The 17573-nt window shown below is 46.0% G+C and overlaps 1 protein-coding gene across 3 annotated transcripts in view; it reads left to right on the plus strand.

Annotated features, from left to right (window-relative positions):
- SLC23A1 (solute carrier family 23 member 1) overlaps positions 1–17573 on the plus strand; it is a 33734-nt gene that overhangs the window by 9094 nt on the left and 7067 nt on the right. For all 3 annotated transcript variants that reach the window (XM_035110182.2, XM_035110183.2, XM_035110184.2), the window contains exons 6-12: positions 2686–2753; positions 5438–5619; positions 7069–7189; positions 8698–8854; positions 10596–10743; positions 11860–11965; positions 14166–14295. In XM_035110182.2, the coding sequence (XP_034966073.2) occupies positions 2686–2753; positions 5438–5619; positions 7069–7189; positions 8698–8854; positions 10596–10743; positions 11860–11965; positions 14166–14295 (912 nt within the window). The remainder of the gene's footprint in view (positions 1–2685; positions 2754–5437; positions 5620–7068; positions 7190–8697; positions 8855–10595; positions 10744–11859; positions 11966–14165; positions 14296–17573) is intronic.

The raw sequence follows: 17573 nt of genomic DNA on the forward strand, positions 1-17573 counted from the left end.
TAAATAATAATTTATTATTTGTACCCCGCCCACCTGACTGGGTTTCCAGTGAAAATGAGGTAGGCTCGCCTTTAAATACAAATGGAATAAAATTTACACTTTGATATATACACAGAAGGCTGATAACATCCCACTTTGCAGTGAGAAAGATATTGTCACAGAAATACAATAACCATGATAAATGTAGCATCTCTTCACTTGTTGGGGTGCTACAGAAAACTAGCAACCCATATGATTAGTTACCAGTCAGTATCCAAAAGACCTTCTCTCATAAGAACTTGATGGTAACTGAGGTACAATTCCATGCCCATTTACTAGGAAGTAAGCCCTTTTGAAATTGGTGAGGCTTACTGTCAAGTAAGCATTCATATAATTGAACCCTGAGGGACGAAGGTGGTGCTGTGGTGCAAACCACAGAGCCTCTTGGGCTTGCCGATCAGAAGGTTGGGGGTTCGAATCCCTGTGACGGGGTGAGCTCCTGTTGAACGGTCCCAGCTCCTGCCAACCTAGCAGTTCGAAAGCATGCCAGTGCAAGTAGATAGACAGATACTACTGTGGCGGGAATGTAAATGGTGTTTCTGTGTGCTCTGGTTTCCGACACGGTGTCCCGTTGCGCCAGAAGTGGTTTAGTCATGCTGGCCAAATGACCCGGAAAGCTGTCTGTGGACAAATGCCGGCTCCCTTGGCCTGAAAGTGAGATGAGTGCCGCAACCCCATAGTCGCCTTTAACTGGACTTAACCATCCAGGGGTCCTTTATCTTTACCTTTTTACCTTTAATTGAACCCTACATCACTTCCTCCCATATGAACCTGCTTTTCAGATGAGATTTTCTCAGAGGTGCCCCTTTGGCTACCCCTTGACTGTCTGTCTATATATATACAGTATATGTTTTATAAATGGTAGATGATAACTGGTGGCTAGCTCTCGAACGTAACTCAAATTTAAGTGTGCAATTTTGAGCGTAGATACGCAATTTTTGTTGAGACTGCAGCTGGGAAGATATGGCTTAAATCTCCCCTCTCTGCATGTGGCATTTCTCATGGAAATCGGCTACGGACTTGGGAGGGGGGCTGTGCTAGATGTGGTTGTGAAGGGAATAAGCGGGGAATACGGGTGGGGGGGGGGCTGGTTTCCTACAGTTCTTAGTTCCCTGTGCTTGAACACAACACACAGACAGCCGCCGAGGGCATTAAACAAAAGTTTAAAATATAATTGTTTACCAGATGACATGGGGATGGGAACTGAGGAGGGTCATGACTCGCATTAGGTAAAGGTAAAGGGACCCCTGACCATTAGGTCCAGTCGTGACCGACTCTGGGGTTGCGCGCTCATCTCGCATTATTGGCTGAGGGAGCAGGTGTATAGCTTCCAGGTCATGTGGCCAGCATGACAAAGCCGCTTCTGGCGAACCAGAGCAGCACACGGAAACGCCATTTACCTTCCTGCTGTAGTGGTTCCTATTTATCTACTTACATTTGGCGTGCTTTTGAACTGCTAGGTTGGCAGGAGCTGGGACCAAGCAATGGGAGCTCACCCTGTCACAGGGATTCGAACCGCCGACCTTCTGATCAGCAAGCCCTAGGCTCAGTAGTTTAACCCACAGAGCCACCTGGGTCCCTTTTCATGACTCGCGTTACTTATCACTAAATAATCATAATCATTATTTATTATTATTTATTATTATTTATACCCCACCCATCTGGCTGGGTTTCCCCAGGCACTCTGGGCGGCTTCCAACGAAAGATTAAAAATACATTAAAACATCAAACATTAAAAGCTTCCCTAAGCAGGGCTGCCTTCAGATGTCTTCTAAATGTCAGATAGTTGTTTATTTCCTTGACATCTGATGGGAGGGCGTTCCACAGGGCGGGCGCCACCACTGAGAAGGCCCTCTGCCTGGTTCCCTGCAACCTCACTTCTTGCAATGAGGGAACCGCCAGAAGGTCCTCGGGGTGCTGGACCTCAGTGTCTGGGCTGAACGATGGGGGTGCAGACTTCACTTCAGTGATTCTGGGCCGAGGCCGTTTAGGGCCAAAAGCTCCTTGCCACTATATCTCATGTGGCAATTATAATAGCAGTGAATGCTGCTGCTCCAGAGAAGCGGACACGGAGCAATGGATTCAAACTACAAGAAAGAAGCTTCCACCTAAACATTAGGAAGAACTTCCTGACAGTAAGAGCTGTTCGACAGTGGAATTTGCTGCCAAGAAGTGTGGTGGAGTCTCCTTCTTTGGAGGTCTTTAAGCAGAGGCTTGACAGCCATCTGTCAGGAATGCTTTGATGGTGTTTCCTGCTTGGCAGGGGGTTGGACTGGATGGCCCTTGTGGTCTCTTCCAACTCTATGATTCTATGATTCTATGAATGTGCAGAGATGGAGTGGGAGGATGGGTCAGAATTTCAGTCCTCCGTGTAAAAACAACAAGAAGCACAAAGTTGGAAGGGGAAGTGATAGGATTGCTTGCAACAATCGTGCAACAACTGTGCACTTGTGTTGGTTGCTGACCATGTGGAAAGTGCCTCGGTCAGAAGGATTGGGTAACGCAGCTCAAGGCTTTGCTGCAATTGGCTGACAAGCTTCATTTGCTAACTGATTCTCTCTCGGTCTCTATTAATAAACAGGTTGCTTGGTTCTACTGGCCTTGTGCTTATATTTACCTGTTGACCTTTCTTGTCTCATTATGCAGGGGAGATCTATGGCAACTGGACGCTACCATTCAACACGTCCCACATTTGGCAGCCGAGGATGAGAGAAGTAAGTTGAACCGCAGCCTTTTCCAGGAAGAGAGCGCATCTCTAAAGTAACACAGATCCTGGGATTTCATTGCCAGGCTTTCATTGCTGAGGAGTTATTTGGAAGTAATGAATATTAAACAAAAACGGAAGCATATGAATCGATAAGGCTAATTTGACCCATCAACCCCCCTCCCCCTCAAACGTACAAGCAAAACTCACTGCAGTCAGTTGAATGCAACCCACCAGCCACGCTCTGGGCCTGCCAACCTTTTGCACCGCCAATGAAAACACATAAATCAGGGGTGGCCAGCTCCCAAGAGACTATGATCTACTCACTGAGTTAAAAACTAGCAGTGATCTACCCCATTTTGGGGGTTTCAGGTCAAAATTGTTGAGCTTTTTTTTAGGAAGGAGGAAGGCCCATTTTGGGGGGGTTCGGGCCAAAGTTGTTGAGTTTTTCAGGGAGGAGGTAAAAAGTTGAGCTTTTTTTTAGGGGAGCCACAGTTGTTCAGCTTCATTGGGGGGAGCCAATGATCTACCAGTGATCTACTGCAGACGTCCAGTGATCTACCGGTAGATCACAATCTACCTGTTGGACATGCCTGACATAAATGAATAGGTGAAGAACCTAGTGCTGTGGTGCTGACACAAGCCTCGCCCCCATACACTATGCAAAAAAGAACGAAAGATCATTACCCCCCCCAATTCTTTCTCCCCCCCTCTCCCCCCACCCTCACATTGCCTAATCTGTAGAGAGGACTCTATGATTGAAAACAGAGAGGTTACATGGACCTTTGTTATCCATGGAAATCTTTCAGTAAAGACAAATTGCACCAAAACGGGCGGGGATATATTTTTTTCAGGAAAGCGGGCAGGAACGCTAAGTTATTATCAACAGAGTCCTGTTTGCCTTTGCAAGTTTAATTTTCATAAGTGAAAGGAGTCAAGAAAAAGCAGTTTTGGTATCTGCCCCACCACCTTTGTCTTATTCATGATCTAAATCAGGGGCAGCCAAGACGGTACACTCCAACTGCTATGAGCCCTAGCCAGCCAGAACAATGATATTGTATAGTAAGAGGCTTAACCAGCAACGTCTGGAGGTCACCATTTAGGCTACTCCTGTTCTAGATGTTTTAAGCGGTATAAAACATTCAGAAATGTTTTATATTCTGTTGGGAGCTGCTCAGAGTGGCTGGGGCAACCCAACCAGATGGGAGGGGTAGAAATAATAAATAAACTATTTATTATTATTATTATTATTATTATTGAAATACAGTTAATACCTAACTGTAATTCAAGAATTGGGAACCACACTGGCTGGACCTGTTGGGAGTTGGGAGTCCAACTGGAGAATGTCGGGCTCCCTGATATAATTCAATGGAATACATTTTGCTAGTGTCATAGGGACCAAATGCAGCTGCTTCCTCCCCCAAGTCAAGGTTTCTAGATCAGAGGCTTTCAGTACAATGCTATGCATGTTAATTTAGAAGTAACTCCAACGTGGGAATGCGTGTGTAAGGTTGCAGCCTTAGGCTGCACACATTTGCATGTTTGCATTAAGGGTTTGTTTGTTTTTTAATTAAAAATATTCATTTATTTATTAAATTTGCATGCCACCCTTCATCTGGAGATCTCAGGGAGATGCATAAAAATACAAAATAAAAGCACAAAATAAGGGTTGCAGCCTAAGTGATCCCAAACAAGGAGGGAAATCAAATTTGTAATTCTTTTAAGAATTATGCAACCTGAAGGAGGTCTACAAACTAAGTGAATTTCTGCAGATGTTATCAACTTGCATAATGCATCCCCATCATAGAATCTGCATTTTCTTATGGGATGTAACATCACAAGAGCAGTCAAATACAACATTTCCTGTTTGCCCAGAGTGGACACACAGGGGAATGTTACTCTCGCCAGGAGGACTTCCTGTCACACCTGGTCTGGAGCATCTTCTCCCTGTGTGTGACCAGATAGATGGGCGTGACTCTGGCAGACCCTACAATAGGGCTGGTCACGCAGCCATTTCCCCCTCCTCCTTTCGCTTTTCTGCCTTCTTCCCTCTGGATGCTTTTGCTGTCTGCTGGCTCTTAGCCAGCAGCACATGGGCTCATTCACCACATGGGATTAACCCACACTCTCTTCTGTAACTACCGGTACAAGCTAAAGCCTGCTTTCAGGATCATACTGTGAACTGAATGCAAGTAAACTTCTTACTACTTTTAAGAGAAGACTGTGGTGTCCTTATTTTTTAAAGAGGGAATAAAGGGAAATTTACCAGGAACAATCCGATCTGGACAAGCCAGACTGGATTGCTTAACTCAAGAGATTCAAACGAATCTACCAACTAGCTTCCTCCGATATACAGGGAAACGTACTCTGCTACTAGCTCACTAGCGTGAGTGAGGAAGGATAATACAGTCATACCTCGACAACCGAATGCTTCAACTTCCGAAGGTTTCGACTTCTGAAGTCGACAACCCCCGGAAGTCTTTTCTTCGCGCACGGTTGGTGCATGCGCCGAAGCAGCACTTCGACATCCGAAAACCTCGACTTATGAAGACGGCCGTGGAACGGATCGTCTTCGTAAGTCGAGGTACCACTGTATTTAATCAATATATCCTCTCCTACTATCCACAACATCCCCACATTAGTATCTGCAGTGAAATGTGACCTGATCCACGTTGTGTCTCTTTTCTACCATAGATCCAAGGAGCAATCATCGTTTCCAGCCTGGTTGAGGTGGTCATTGGTCTGGTGGGCCTCCCTGGGGCCATGCTAAACTACATTGGGCCCCTCACCGTCACCCCCACCGTCTCCTTAATTGGCCTGTCTGTGTTCCAAGCTGCCGGCGACAGAGCGGGATCGCACTGGGGCATTGCAGCACTGTAAACACCACTTTTTTCAGTACTGCAGAATTTCAAATTGACGCAAGAGTAGAGTTGCAGAACTACAGGGGTACCTTGGTTTATGAACTTAATCTGTTCCGGAAGTCCGTTCTGTTAAGTTGTGGGTAAGCATAGCAGACGACACAGCAATCTCTCCAAAGCAGCTCTTTATTTGGAAGCTGGAACAGAACTGAACTGCATTGCCGAGCCGGCCTGCTTTTATAGAGGCTGGCTCAAACAATGTATCAAACATAATTCAAAGTTCCCTCCTAAAGTTCCCTCCTAAAACAACTGTAAAGGACCTGAGGGAATACTATATACACTAATACATAACACGTTCTTAAACCAAAGAGTTCTTAAACCAAGGCGTGCTTCCCCATAGCAGTGGGGGACTCAATTTCCAAATGGAACATACTTAATAGGAAGCAGAACATGTTCTGCTTCCAAGGCAAAGTTCACAAACCAAAACACCTACTTCCGGGTTTACAGCGTTCTTAATCTAAGTTGTTCATAAACTAAGCTGTTCTTAAACCAAGGTACCACTGTACTGCATAATCTCAAAAGCAATGAACTGCAGATGTACAAACTAGCCAGTTGCCCAAAGACTTTCTCATCAAGTCATTCGATGTGTGATTATGTGTCTAATTTTGGAGCGTTTCCTACCTGATCCTCAGTTTTATATGAAATGTGTAAAGTGCTCACTAATATGTTAGTTGTAATGATGTTGTTCGAAAGGAAGAGGTAAAGGAAAAGGCCACAGAATAGTATAAGATTTTCAAGCTACTGCTTTGACAATTATCAAGATTCAGGTTTAAATTCCAAAATGAGTGTCTCTGGTACACCAGCTTTGACCCAATAACATCTCGATTAAATCCTGGCATATATTCCACTGTGACATAAAATCTTTGTAAAATCAGAAAATAAAAACAGATCTTAAATTTACTGGGCACAATCCAGGGCAAACTAGGTACACCGAGATTATTAGACATGAATTATTACTGCCATGCGGGCTCAGCTATCACAGGGTTGTGGGTGTTAATGTCAGATTAAAATCAAAGCGACATTAGGGACTCTACTGCACTATTTTTACAACTTGTGGAGAAAGAACGAATCAAGTCTGCAAAGGATCAGAAGAGCAGCAGAGTTGTAATTCCTAAGCACAAGTCACTTTATAAGGCCAAATCCTGCTCCTGTGTTGTTAAATTTCTCCATCCAGAACAGATTTGAGGCCAGTTCATGTGACTTGCCACTGCCAGGAATGCCTATTTTTGTTTTTAAAAATGTAGAAGTCAAAATTGCACAGATAACATTATGTTCTTGGTGAGCGAATCCTTAACAGTAACAAAAGACGTGCAATTTGAAGTTGCGTGAATTGTTACCAATGTTTCTTTGCCCTGACTGCTCTTGATCTCGGCTTTTCGTAAAAATGCCTTTTTCTCTTTTGAACAGGTCAATTTTCTTAATCATTTTGTTTGCTCAGTACCTACGAAACGTGTCTTTTCTCCTCCCTGGCTACAAACGGGGAGAAGGGTGCACTGTGTTCCGAATTCAGATCTTCAAGATGTTCCCGGTAAGAAAGGTCCCCATTGTTCAATAGGGCAAACTTGCCATGGTCACTGTCTGGTCAGATTTTGATGATTTCACTCCATTGTCCAAGGGCTTGTTTTATTTACTTATTACATTTTAATTCCAAAAACAACCTCAGGGTAGTATACAAGGTTCACTTACCCGAATTCTGGGTGGGAGGCCGTTGCGGCCCGGCCCAACCCGGCCCCCCTGGGACATGGAGAAATTCTTTCCCGGCTTGTGGGACTTCCCGCCAAAATTCTTTATTTGAATCGGCTAATCATGGCCTTTGTGAGCAGCTTGGAGTGAGCAAGTCTTCACTCTGGTCCGTCACTGGAAGGTTTAAGCTGACTCTGCCTTTTAATTCAAAAAACAACATACCAAATGTCCTCTATTTTCCAGGACATGCCCTCATTTTCATGGGCATGTAAAATGAGAGTTGTCATAGCGATCCATAGCTAAAAGCAGAAGTCTACGAATGTGTCCTCTTTTTCTTTTTCTCTCCAAAATATGGCAACCCTCAAATGTGGCTTCCCTACAACCATTTCATTCCTGCCCTGTGGGATAGGTTTAAGCTCAGAGTAAATGACTCGTTCAAGGGAACTCAACAGAGTATAATAATAACAATAATTTATTATTTCTACCCCACCCATCTGGCTGGGTTTCCCCAGCCACTCTGGGCGGCTCCCAACAGAACATTAAAAAAACAATAAAGGATCAAACATTAAAAACTTCCCTAAACAGGGCTGCCCTCAGATGTCTTCTAAAAGTCAGATAGTTGTTTATTTCTTTGACATCTGATGGGAGGGCGTTCCACAGGGTGGGCGCCACTACCGAGAAGGCCCTCTGCCTGGTTTCCTGTAACTTCACTTCTTGCAGTGAGGGAACCGCCAGAAGGCCCTTGGCGCTGGACCTCAGTGTCCGGGCTGAACGATGGTGGAGATGCAACTTCAGGTATACTGGGCCGAGTATCAATGAAAATCACCTGGCGAGAATGAAATATCCCTTCCCTAGCAAAGAGGGAAAAACACCAGGCAGGCCCCACAAATAACCCAGAGATGCATTTTAAATAAAAGCACACATTCTACTCATGTAAAAACACACTGATTCCTGGACCATCCATGGGCCAGATTTAGAAGGCAATTGGGCCGCATCCGGCCCCCGGGCCTTGGTTTGCCTACCCATGGTTTAAACAATCACATACGTTAAAAGAAGAGAGAGAGTTTAAAACAACCACCGCACATAAATAAAATTATGTAAATACAGTACAGCTACTAGCTGGCAAAGGCATATTGATTGATAGCAAAGCAGAAAGCTTCTGCTCCTGTCCCCCCACCCCCACCCCTTGAATTACTCAGGCTGCAATCCTGTCCAGTTTCCCAGAAGTAAGTCTCATTGAACTTGGCAAGATTTACGTCTGAGTTCACAGGATTCGCTCTAAGGCTGTGGGCGTGTGGAAAGTTAGGGCAGTGAAAGCAGTGGGTACCATTGCCCTATCTGTTTCCTCTTCAGATCATTCTGGCCATCTTGGTGGTCTGGCTGCTGTGTTACATTCTGACAGTGACAGATGTATTTCCTCGTGATGTAGATGCCTATGGATTCAAGGCCAGAACAGACGCTAGAGGAGAAATAGTATCCATTGCACCGTGGTTCCGCCTCCCTTACCCTTGTAAGTAACGATGGATAGTCCCATCTGGCTCTTGCTTCTCCATCTCCCCGTTCTATCTTCACAACAACCCTCCGAGGTAGAGTTGTGGGCTCAAAATCACCCAGTAAGCTTCAGAGCTGAGTAGAGCTTTACTGGCAATTGTAAAGGTAAAAGGCAAAGGACCCCTGGACGGTTAGGTCCAGTCAAAGGCGACTCTGGGGTTGCGGCGCTCATCTCGCTTTCAGGATGAGGGAGCCAGCGTTTGTCCACAGGCATCTTTCCGGGTCATGTGGGCAGCAGGACTAAACCATTTCTGGAACAACGGACACTGTGGCGGAAGCCAGAGCGCACGGAAACGCCGCAGGCATGCTTTCAAACTGGCATGCTTTCAAACTGCTACGGTAGGTTGGCAGGAGCTGGGACAGAGCAGCAGGAGATCACTCCGTCATGGGGATTCGAACCGCCGACCTTTTGATTGGCAAGCCCAAGAGGTTCAGTGGTTTAGACCACAGCGCCACCCGCACCCCAAATGTATGATGTGCAGGACCTCGTTAGAACAGCCCCCATAGCCACAGGCCTTGGGATAGTCCATAGCTGCATCTATGGGGGAAGAGTCCGAAATTTCATGAGTCTGTGTCTTCACACATACTAAGTGCTAGCCATTGTTGTTGCTGTTGCTGTTGTTATTGCTATTTATTAATAATAATTTATTGAGTTTACATACTGCCCTATACCCGGAGGTCTCAGTGTGGTTCACAGAAAAGATCACAACATATACAATCAGAATAAAAACAACCACCCAATAACAGCCCCCCCCCCAGAAAAGAGCCACATTTTAAAAGGGTATAGGTGGCGCTGTGGTTAAACCACTGAGCCTAGGGCTTGCTGATCAGAAGGTCGGCGGTTCGAATCCCTGTGACGGGGTGAGCTCCCGTTGCTTGGTCCCAGCTCCTGCCAACCTAGCAGTTCGAAAGCATGTCAAAATGCAAGTAGATAAATAGGAACCGCTACAGCGGGAAGGTAAACGGCGTTTCCATGTGCTGCTCTGGTTTGCCAGAAGCAGCTTTGTCATGCTGGCCACATGACCTGGAAGCTATACGCCGGCTCCCTCGGCCAATAATGCGAGATGAGCGCGCAACCCCAGAGTCGGTCACGACTGGACCTAATGGTCAGGGGTCCCTTTACATTTACCTAGGATGTCCCTAGCTAGGTTTTGGGAAGGAGGCAGGAAGATTCTAGGACCCTGTCGGAGCCCTCACATGTCCTTCCCAAAGCCTGGTAAACAGCAGGGGGAAGGTTGCATGGGTGGGGTGGGTCAAATGTTGCTGAGGGCCGTCAAAAATGCCCTCAAGGGCCGCGTGTTGGACTGGCCTGGTAGAAGGGATTGTGTGGGTTAATCTGTGAGAGAGGTGATGTGGTATGAGTGAGGAATAAAGTGGTCAGGCTATACCAAGGGCCTTCTCTGCAGTGGCACCTACCCTGTGGAACGCCCTCCCATCAGATGTCAAGGAGATAAAGAACTAGGCAACTTTTAGAAGACACCTGAAGGCAGCCCTTTATGGGGAAAGTTTTGAACGTTTGATGTTTGATTATGCTTTTTATATTTGTTGGAAGCCTCCCGGAGTGTCGGGAGCAAACCAGTCGGATGGGTGGGGTCCAAATAATAAAAATTATTGTGATTATTGCTGTTGTTATTATTCAGTTTTAAAGTTAAGGCAACATTCTGCTCCAGCTAACGGCTGCCCCCCTTTGCTTGCTCTAGGCCAGTGGGGAATCCCCACAGTGACAGCCGCCGCCGTGCTGGGCATGTTCAGCGCTACCTTGTGTGGGATCGTTGAGTCTATTGGCGATTATTATGCTTGTGCTAGGCTTGCCGGTGCTCCGCCTCCTCCTGTGCATGCCATTAACAGGTAGGAGATACGCAGCTTCCTTGCATTGCATGGACATTTGACGGCATCGCCTCAGGGAATGGTAGTTCAGTAGCCGGGGCACTAGGTCAGAGATGGGGGAGCCTGTGGTCTTCTTGGACTTCCACCTTTTATGCATAAAAACAATCTAAATGGGGGGTGGGGGTGGGTCCCCCTTGCATTGTCTCTGTGTGGAAAGCTGGCTTATCCTACCAAATATACTTGTTCCCATTCAAATTTCCAGAAGTTGTTCCCACATCAAATGATCGACCTGTCGAAACAAACAAATTGGGGGGGATGAGGAACCTGTCTTGCCACTCGGGGACACCCCGGAATTATAGAAGCCAATCCCAGAGCTTGATTAGATCCCGAAACATCCCATTTTGGGGGCCTGGCATTCTGGCACGAGTGAGCTGGCACAGTGCCGGAACGAAAGCCACTTGCTTTGGGGTCTTGTGCTACTGCGCATGTGCGAGAGCTTGGGACCAAATGTGGCGCGTCCTGATTTGTGTCCCCACGATGTTGGAGGGTGTGCAAGTGAGACCATTGGTTCAATCAGCTCAGGATTGTCTGCTCGAACAACAGCTGCACAGAATTCAAACAAGAGCCCTTCCGGATACTGCCTGGAAATGCTAGCCCCCTGTGCTGCGATCCTGTCTCCAAGCATGAGGAATGGTCATAGTCTTGGGAGTTTGGTGGGGAAAGGAGGGTGTTTGCTCCTATTCCTGTTGGTGAGATTGCTTTTTTGGGGGTACCTCTGTCAGAGTATCTGGAATATGGGATGCAGCGGAGCAGGGCAAGTGGTTCGGGATATTATCCATCACATAATCTTTCAATGCCACTGCATGGTCTTAATTTTACGTTGCTGATGGTTATGCTTTTCAACATAGTTTGGGATTGCTTAATACTGTAATTCACCACGGAAGCCCTTGAAGGCTGGGCATTTGTTGGGTGGCAGGCAGGAAAATAAATGATAAAAAAGTAAAGTATTATTTGATTTTTATTTGTTTTTTGCAGCTCCCTTCTGCAGAAAAACAACAACAGCTGTTGGAGATAGGCATGTGGAAAACCTAATGCAATAATTGGAGTACTTTTCTCTTTCTCGCTCTTCCTTCTCAGGGGCATTTTTACAGAGGGAATCTCTTGCATCATTGCTGGTCTGCTGGGCACTGGCAATGGTTCTACTTCCTCGAGCCCCAACATTGGCGTCTTGGGCATCACCAAGGTACCAGCCTGCGATGTTTGATGGCGCCTTCTGTTTCTTGCTGGATTTCTGCCAGCCACGGTTCCTGGGGCTATGCTGGGAGGAGAGTCGGGAACATCTGCCGGAGCTGAACACAGCTGCTTGCTTCTCTTCTCTGCTGCAGAAGCAGCACGAGGCTCCCAGTTTCTGGCACCTGGACAAGATCAGCAGCAGGTTTTGATCTTCCAGTCCCATCATAGTTTGGGCTTCTGGTTCCTTTGTACGTGACGGCCTCCCATGGAATGCTGGGACTATTCCAGTGGTTTCTTGATAGGGAAAGCTCATTGGGTGCAGGGTTAGGGAGAAGAGGAAGCTCCCATTGACTAGGTCAGACTAGGTTTTGGCAGAGGTCCTTAACCTCTTTTTAAACTGTAGATGCTAAGTCAGGGGGCAAAGAAGCTGTGGCTTTTCAGAGGCCACTTAACTGCAGCTCCCTTCATCTCTGACCAAGCTAGGTAAAGGTAAAGGGACCCCTGATCATTAGGTCCAGTCGTGACCGACTCTGGGGTTGCGCGCTCATCTCGCATTATTGGCCGAGGGAGCCGGCGTATAGCTTCCAGGTCATGTGGCCAGCATGACAAAGCCGCTTCTGGTGAACCAGAGCAGCACACGGAAACGCCGTTTACCTTCCTGCTGTAGTGGTTCCTATTTATCTACTTGCATTTTGACGTGCTTTCGAACTGCTAGGTTGGCAGGAGCTGGGACCAAGCAAGGGGAGCTCACCCCGTCACAGGGATTCAAACCGCCGACCTTCTGATCAGCAAGTCCTAGGCTCAGTGGTTTAACCCACAGCGCCACCTGGGTCCCGTGACCAAGCTACCCCTGTGCTAAGGACAGAACATCAGGAAGCATGCATCAGAACTTTCATATGTGAATGAATGGGCTCTCCTACAGAGACCGGTTTTTGCACCAGTGGTTCTACAGGTGTAGCTCTGGTGCCGAGATTGTCCATTGAAAGATCCGCCCATCCATATTCCTTGTCACACAGAATGCCCCACCTGTACAATCCCTGGAGTCTCCAGTGTCAGGTGTAGAAGATGAAAGGAGAGGCGAGAGTTCCGTTTTCTTCCTGAGACCTGGGAGGGCTGCTGTTTGCTGGAGCAGAGAGCGCTGGGCTAGAAGTCTGGCGGAGAGGTAGCCTTGGTGGTGCCCTCTAGATGCTGTTGGGCTCCAGCTCCCATCATCCGCAGCCAACATGGTCGATAGTCAGGGAAGATGGGAGCTGAAGCAATATCTGGAGGGCACCATGTCAAGTATCCTGCATATGACCTGTTATAAGACAGCTCCACATGCAGAATTTAAAGGGGCATAGCTTGGATGGCTGAATTCAAGGGGAGTGACTTCCAGGTTAGTGTGCACAGGATTGTAGCTTAAAATCTCACTTTGCTCATGAAAACTTGGGACTAATGATCTCTTATGACAGTAAGGGCAAAGTCTATAGTCGTCAGGTACTATACACAGTATATACAGTATATACAGGTACTAAAAACCCCGCGACGGGATGAGCTCCCATTGCTCGGGCCCAGCTCTTGCCAACCTAGCAGTTTGAAAGCACGTCAAAGGTACTGCTCCGGCGGGAAGGTAAATGGCACTTCCGTGCGCTGCTCTGGTTCGCCAGAAGCGGCTTAGTCATGCTGGCCACATGACCCGGAAGCTGTACGCTGGCTCCCTCAGCCAATAAAACAACCTGGCTTCCAGGTCATGTGGCCAGCATGACTAAGCTGCTTCTGGCGAACCAGAGCAGCGCACGGAAGTGCCATTTACCTTCCCGCCGGAAGGGTAAACGGTGTTTACCTTCCCGCCAGAGCGGTAGCTATTTATCTACTTGCACTTTGACGTGCTTTTGAACTGCTAGGTTGGCAGGAGCTGGGACCGAGCAACGGGAGCTCACCCCATCGTGGGGGTTTGAACCACCGACCTTCTGATCAGCAAGCCCTAGGCTCTGTTCCACCTGGTCCTTCCCTTTACCTTTACCTTTTTACTGTACAAAAGAAATGCAAATTCTCCCATCCCGGAGACGTTAATAGTCTAGCTAACAGTACAACACCAATAAATAGATGCAACAAAACCCCCCTCTTCCTGCAGCAATATGGGAAGCAGACATGGAGATGAGTAACAATATTGTGAAGGATGAACATGTGATTAACTGGCTGTTACTCGTGTGTTTGCTCTTCCTATGCAGGTAGGCAGCAGGAGAGTGGTACAGTACGGTGCTGGAATCATGCTCATTTTAGGGACCATTGGCAAATTTACAGCTTTGTTTGCCTCCCTCCCTGACCCAATCCTTGGAGGGATGTTCTGCACGTTGTTTGGTAAGCTACCTCTATTCTGCTGTGCAAAATACAGTGAGCAGGATATTATTATTTCATATATATATATATATATATATATATATATATACACACACACACACACACACATATATATCAATGTGCAAGAAAACCTATATAATATAGTCACTCACTTGTAGTAGTGTGGTAGTGATTCTTCAACTTCAAGTTCATTGGACTGGTCATATAGTTCAGATGCCTGATTATCATCTTCCAAAGCAACTGCTTTATTCCCAATTTAAGAATGGAAAGTGAAATACCGGCGGACAACAAATGAGGTTTAAAGACACTCTCAAGGCAAATCTAAAAAAAAAAAAAAAGTAGTATAAGCACTTGATAACTGGGAAACACTGGCCTGCGAGTGCTCCAGTTGGAAAACAGCCTTTACCAAAGGTGTCATAGACTCTGACAACTGGGCCAAAGCAAACAAGATGAATTTTAACAAGGAGAAATGTAAGGTACTACACTTGGGCAAAAAAAATGAAAGGCACAAATACAGGATGGGTGACACCTGGCTTGAGAGCAGTACATGTAAAAAGGATCTAGGACAGGCATGTCAAACCTGCGGCCCTCCAGATGTTTTGGCCTACAACGCCCATGATCCCTAGCTAGCAGGACCAGTGGTTGGGGAAGATGGGAATTGTAGTCCAAAACATCTGGAGGGCCGCAGGTTTGACATGCCTGATCTAGGAGTCTTGGTAGACCACAGACTTGACATGAGTCAGCAGTGTGATGTAGCAGCTAAAAAAGCCAATGCAATTCTGGGCTGCATCAATAGGAGTATAGCATCTAGATCTAGGGAAGTAATAGTACCACTGTATTCTGCTCTGGTCAGACCTCACCTGGAGTACTGTGTCCAGTTCTGGGCACCACAGTTCAAGAAGGATACTGACAAGCTGGAACGTGTCCAGAAGAGGGCAACCAAAATGGTCAAAGGCCTGGAAACGATGCCTTATGAGGAATGGCTTAGGGAGCTGGGTATGTTTAGCCTGGAGAAGAGAAGGTTAAGGGGTGATATGATAGCCATGTTCAAATATATGAAAGGATGTCATATGGAGGAGGGAGAAAGGTTGTTTTCTGCTGCTCCAGAGAAGCGGACATGGAGCAATGGATTCAAACTTCAAGAAAGAAGAATCCACCTAAACATTAGGAAGAACTTCCTGACAGTAAGAGCTGTTTGGCAGTGGAATTTGCTACCTAGGAGTGTGGTGGAGTCTCCTTTCTTTAAGCAGAGGCTTGACAGTCATATGTCAAGAATGCTTTGATGGTGTTTCCTGCTTGGCAGGGGGTTGGACTGGATGGCCCTTGTGGTCTCTTCCAACTCTATGATTCTATGATTCTATGAAGATGCTCAAACTCAGGATGAAAGAGAGAAACATGCTAAGAGGAAGGCATGCTTGGCAAAGCCTCGCCGTGATCAACTCCTGCCTAGAAACCTGTGTCCCCACTGTAGAAGGACGTGTGGATCCAGAATTGGCCTCCACAATCACTTATGGACTCACTGTTAAGGCCATATTCAAGGAAGAGAATCTCACTCGGCTACAAGTGATTGCCGAGGAAGAAGAAGATGATGAAGAAGTCATGTGGAAATAGTTACGTGTTTTCAGCCTAGACCAGGATCTTAATGACAATAGTCTTCCCCAACCTGGTCCTGTCCAAATGTTTTCAGCTACAGCTCCCTCCAACCCTTATCATAGAATCATTAATTGTAGAGAGGGAAGGGGTCTTGGGGGTCAACTAGTGCAACCCCCTGCAACGGCACCTGCCTGTAGATAAGGGGAGGAATGTCTGGTTCACGTATGCCAAGTCAGTTAAGGAGCCTTGGTTTCACTGAAGCAGAGCCAAAAGCACAATTTAAACCACAGCTGAACCTGAACAAAGTAAAAGCTTGCAACGGTTTGATTCCCTGCCAGCATTTCAGATACGTATTAGGTCTGAGGGTGCCCTATTTTTCCTCCTCTTTTTCCAGAATACACATCTGAATGAAAGATTTAGAGATGGCCGCATGAGGACTATTAAATTAAAGTGAAGAGGGAAGTGAGTTTTGCAAAGTTTTGACAAAAAGCAATGCTGTAGCAGTTTAAAAACACCTCAGAGACTTCCCAAGGCTAAAAATACAAAAGCAAAACTATTAGGAAGGCATCTATATATTAAAGGAGATTTGTCAATATTATTTCTCCCACTTTAATATTCTCTCTCAGAACACACACACAAAAATGTTTCCAAATATGGCATAGCTGTATTTTATTTTACCAGCTACCTGGAGGCACAGCAACAGTCTCCATAAGGAAAGTAAAACTGTCTGTTACTAAAAATTTAAGGATGACCATAAAACACTTATTTGGGGGAATCTCATTCCCACATTACTCTTCCCCAGTCTGTTTATTTTCTGCAAAATGCTAGGCACAGCTTAGCGCCTTAAAGTTAAAATATTGCAGGGATTTCTCAGTTAACTGGATGATTTGCTGATGCTTTCTAGGATTAAAAGGGGATTTAATATATTTTAGGGTGTTTCCAGACAACCTATTTATTGAGCATTCAACCTGATATGCTTGCAGATAGATTAGACAACATTGGCTATTTAACGAACATTTCATTTTGATATGTTGCAGGGAGGTTAGGTGACTGTTGCATCAAAACAGTGTTTTGCTACATTTTGCAGTGCATTTTCCTGTCACTTCCCTTACAGCAAAAAATCTGGGTTTGTTGTGCAAGACTTCCCCCTCCCAATCAAATCTAAATGTGTACATTTGATTTACTAGTATGAGATTGAATCCAACTCAGAACTAGCGGCAGACTCTGGAAGCACCCTTAGAGAGGACTAGAATAAGTGATATGAATGTTCTGTGATACATAAAAATATCCAAAGTTGAAAGGTTGAATTGTAGGGTGACCTGCATCAAGTGTGAGAACTAAGGAAATCTGCACACACAGTTAAAGCTAAATACATACTAAACTGTTAAAGCACAAAGCACATTCCTCCCCTCAAAGAATTCTGAGTGCTGTAGTTTGTGAGTGACAATTCTCAGCAACCTTTAACAAACTACAGTGCCCAGAATCCTTTGGGGTGGGTGGGGAGGGGGCTGTACTTTAAAGGTATAGTGTGTATGCAGCCTTAGTTTGCATAATTTAGCCAGGGGGAAGGGCCCTAAAGACTCCCTTGAGCCCTGAAAATATAAAGACTCTTGTAATGATTGAAATTTCATTATGTATAACCCACATATCATGGCCTGCGGCTCCTCCAATCCCGAACTAGTGAC

The sequence above is a fragment of the Zootoca vivipara genome, chromosome 3 (assembly GCF_963506605.1).
Source record: "Zootoca vivipara chromosome 3, rZooViv1.1, whole genome shotgun sequence".
Classification (NCBI taxonomy): Eukaryota; Metazoa; Chordata; class Lepidosauria; order Squamata; family Lacertidae; genus Zootoca; species Zootoca vivipara.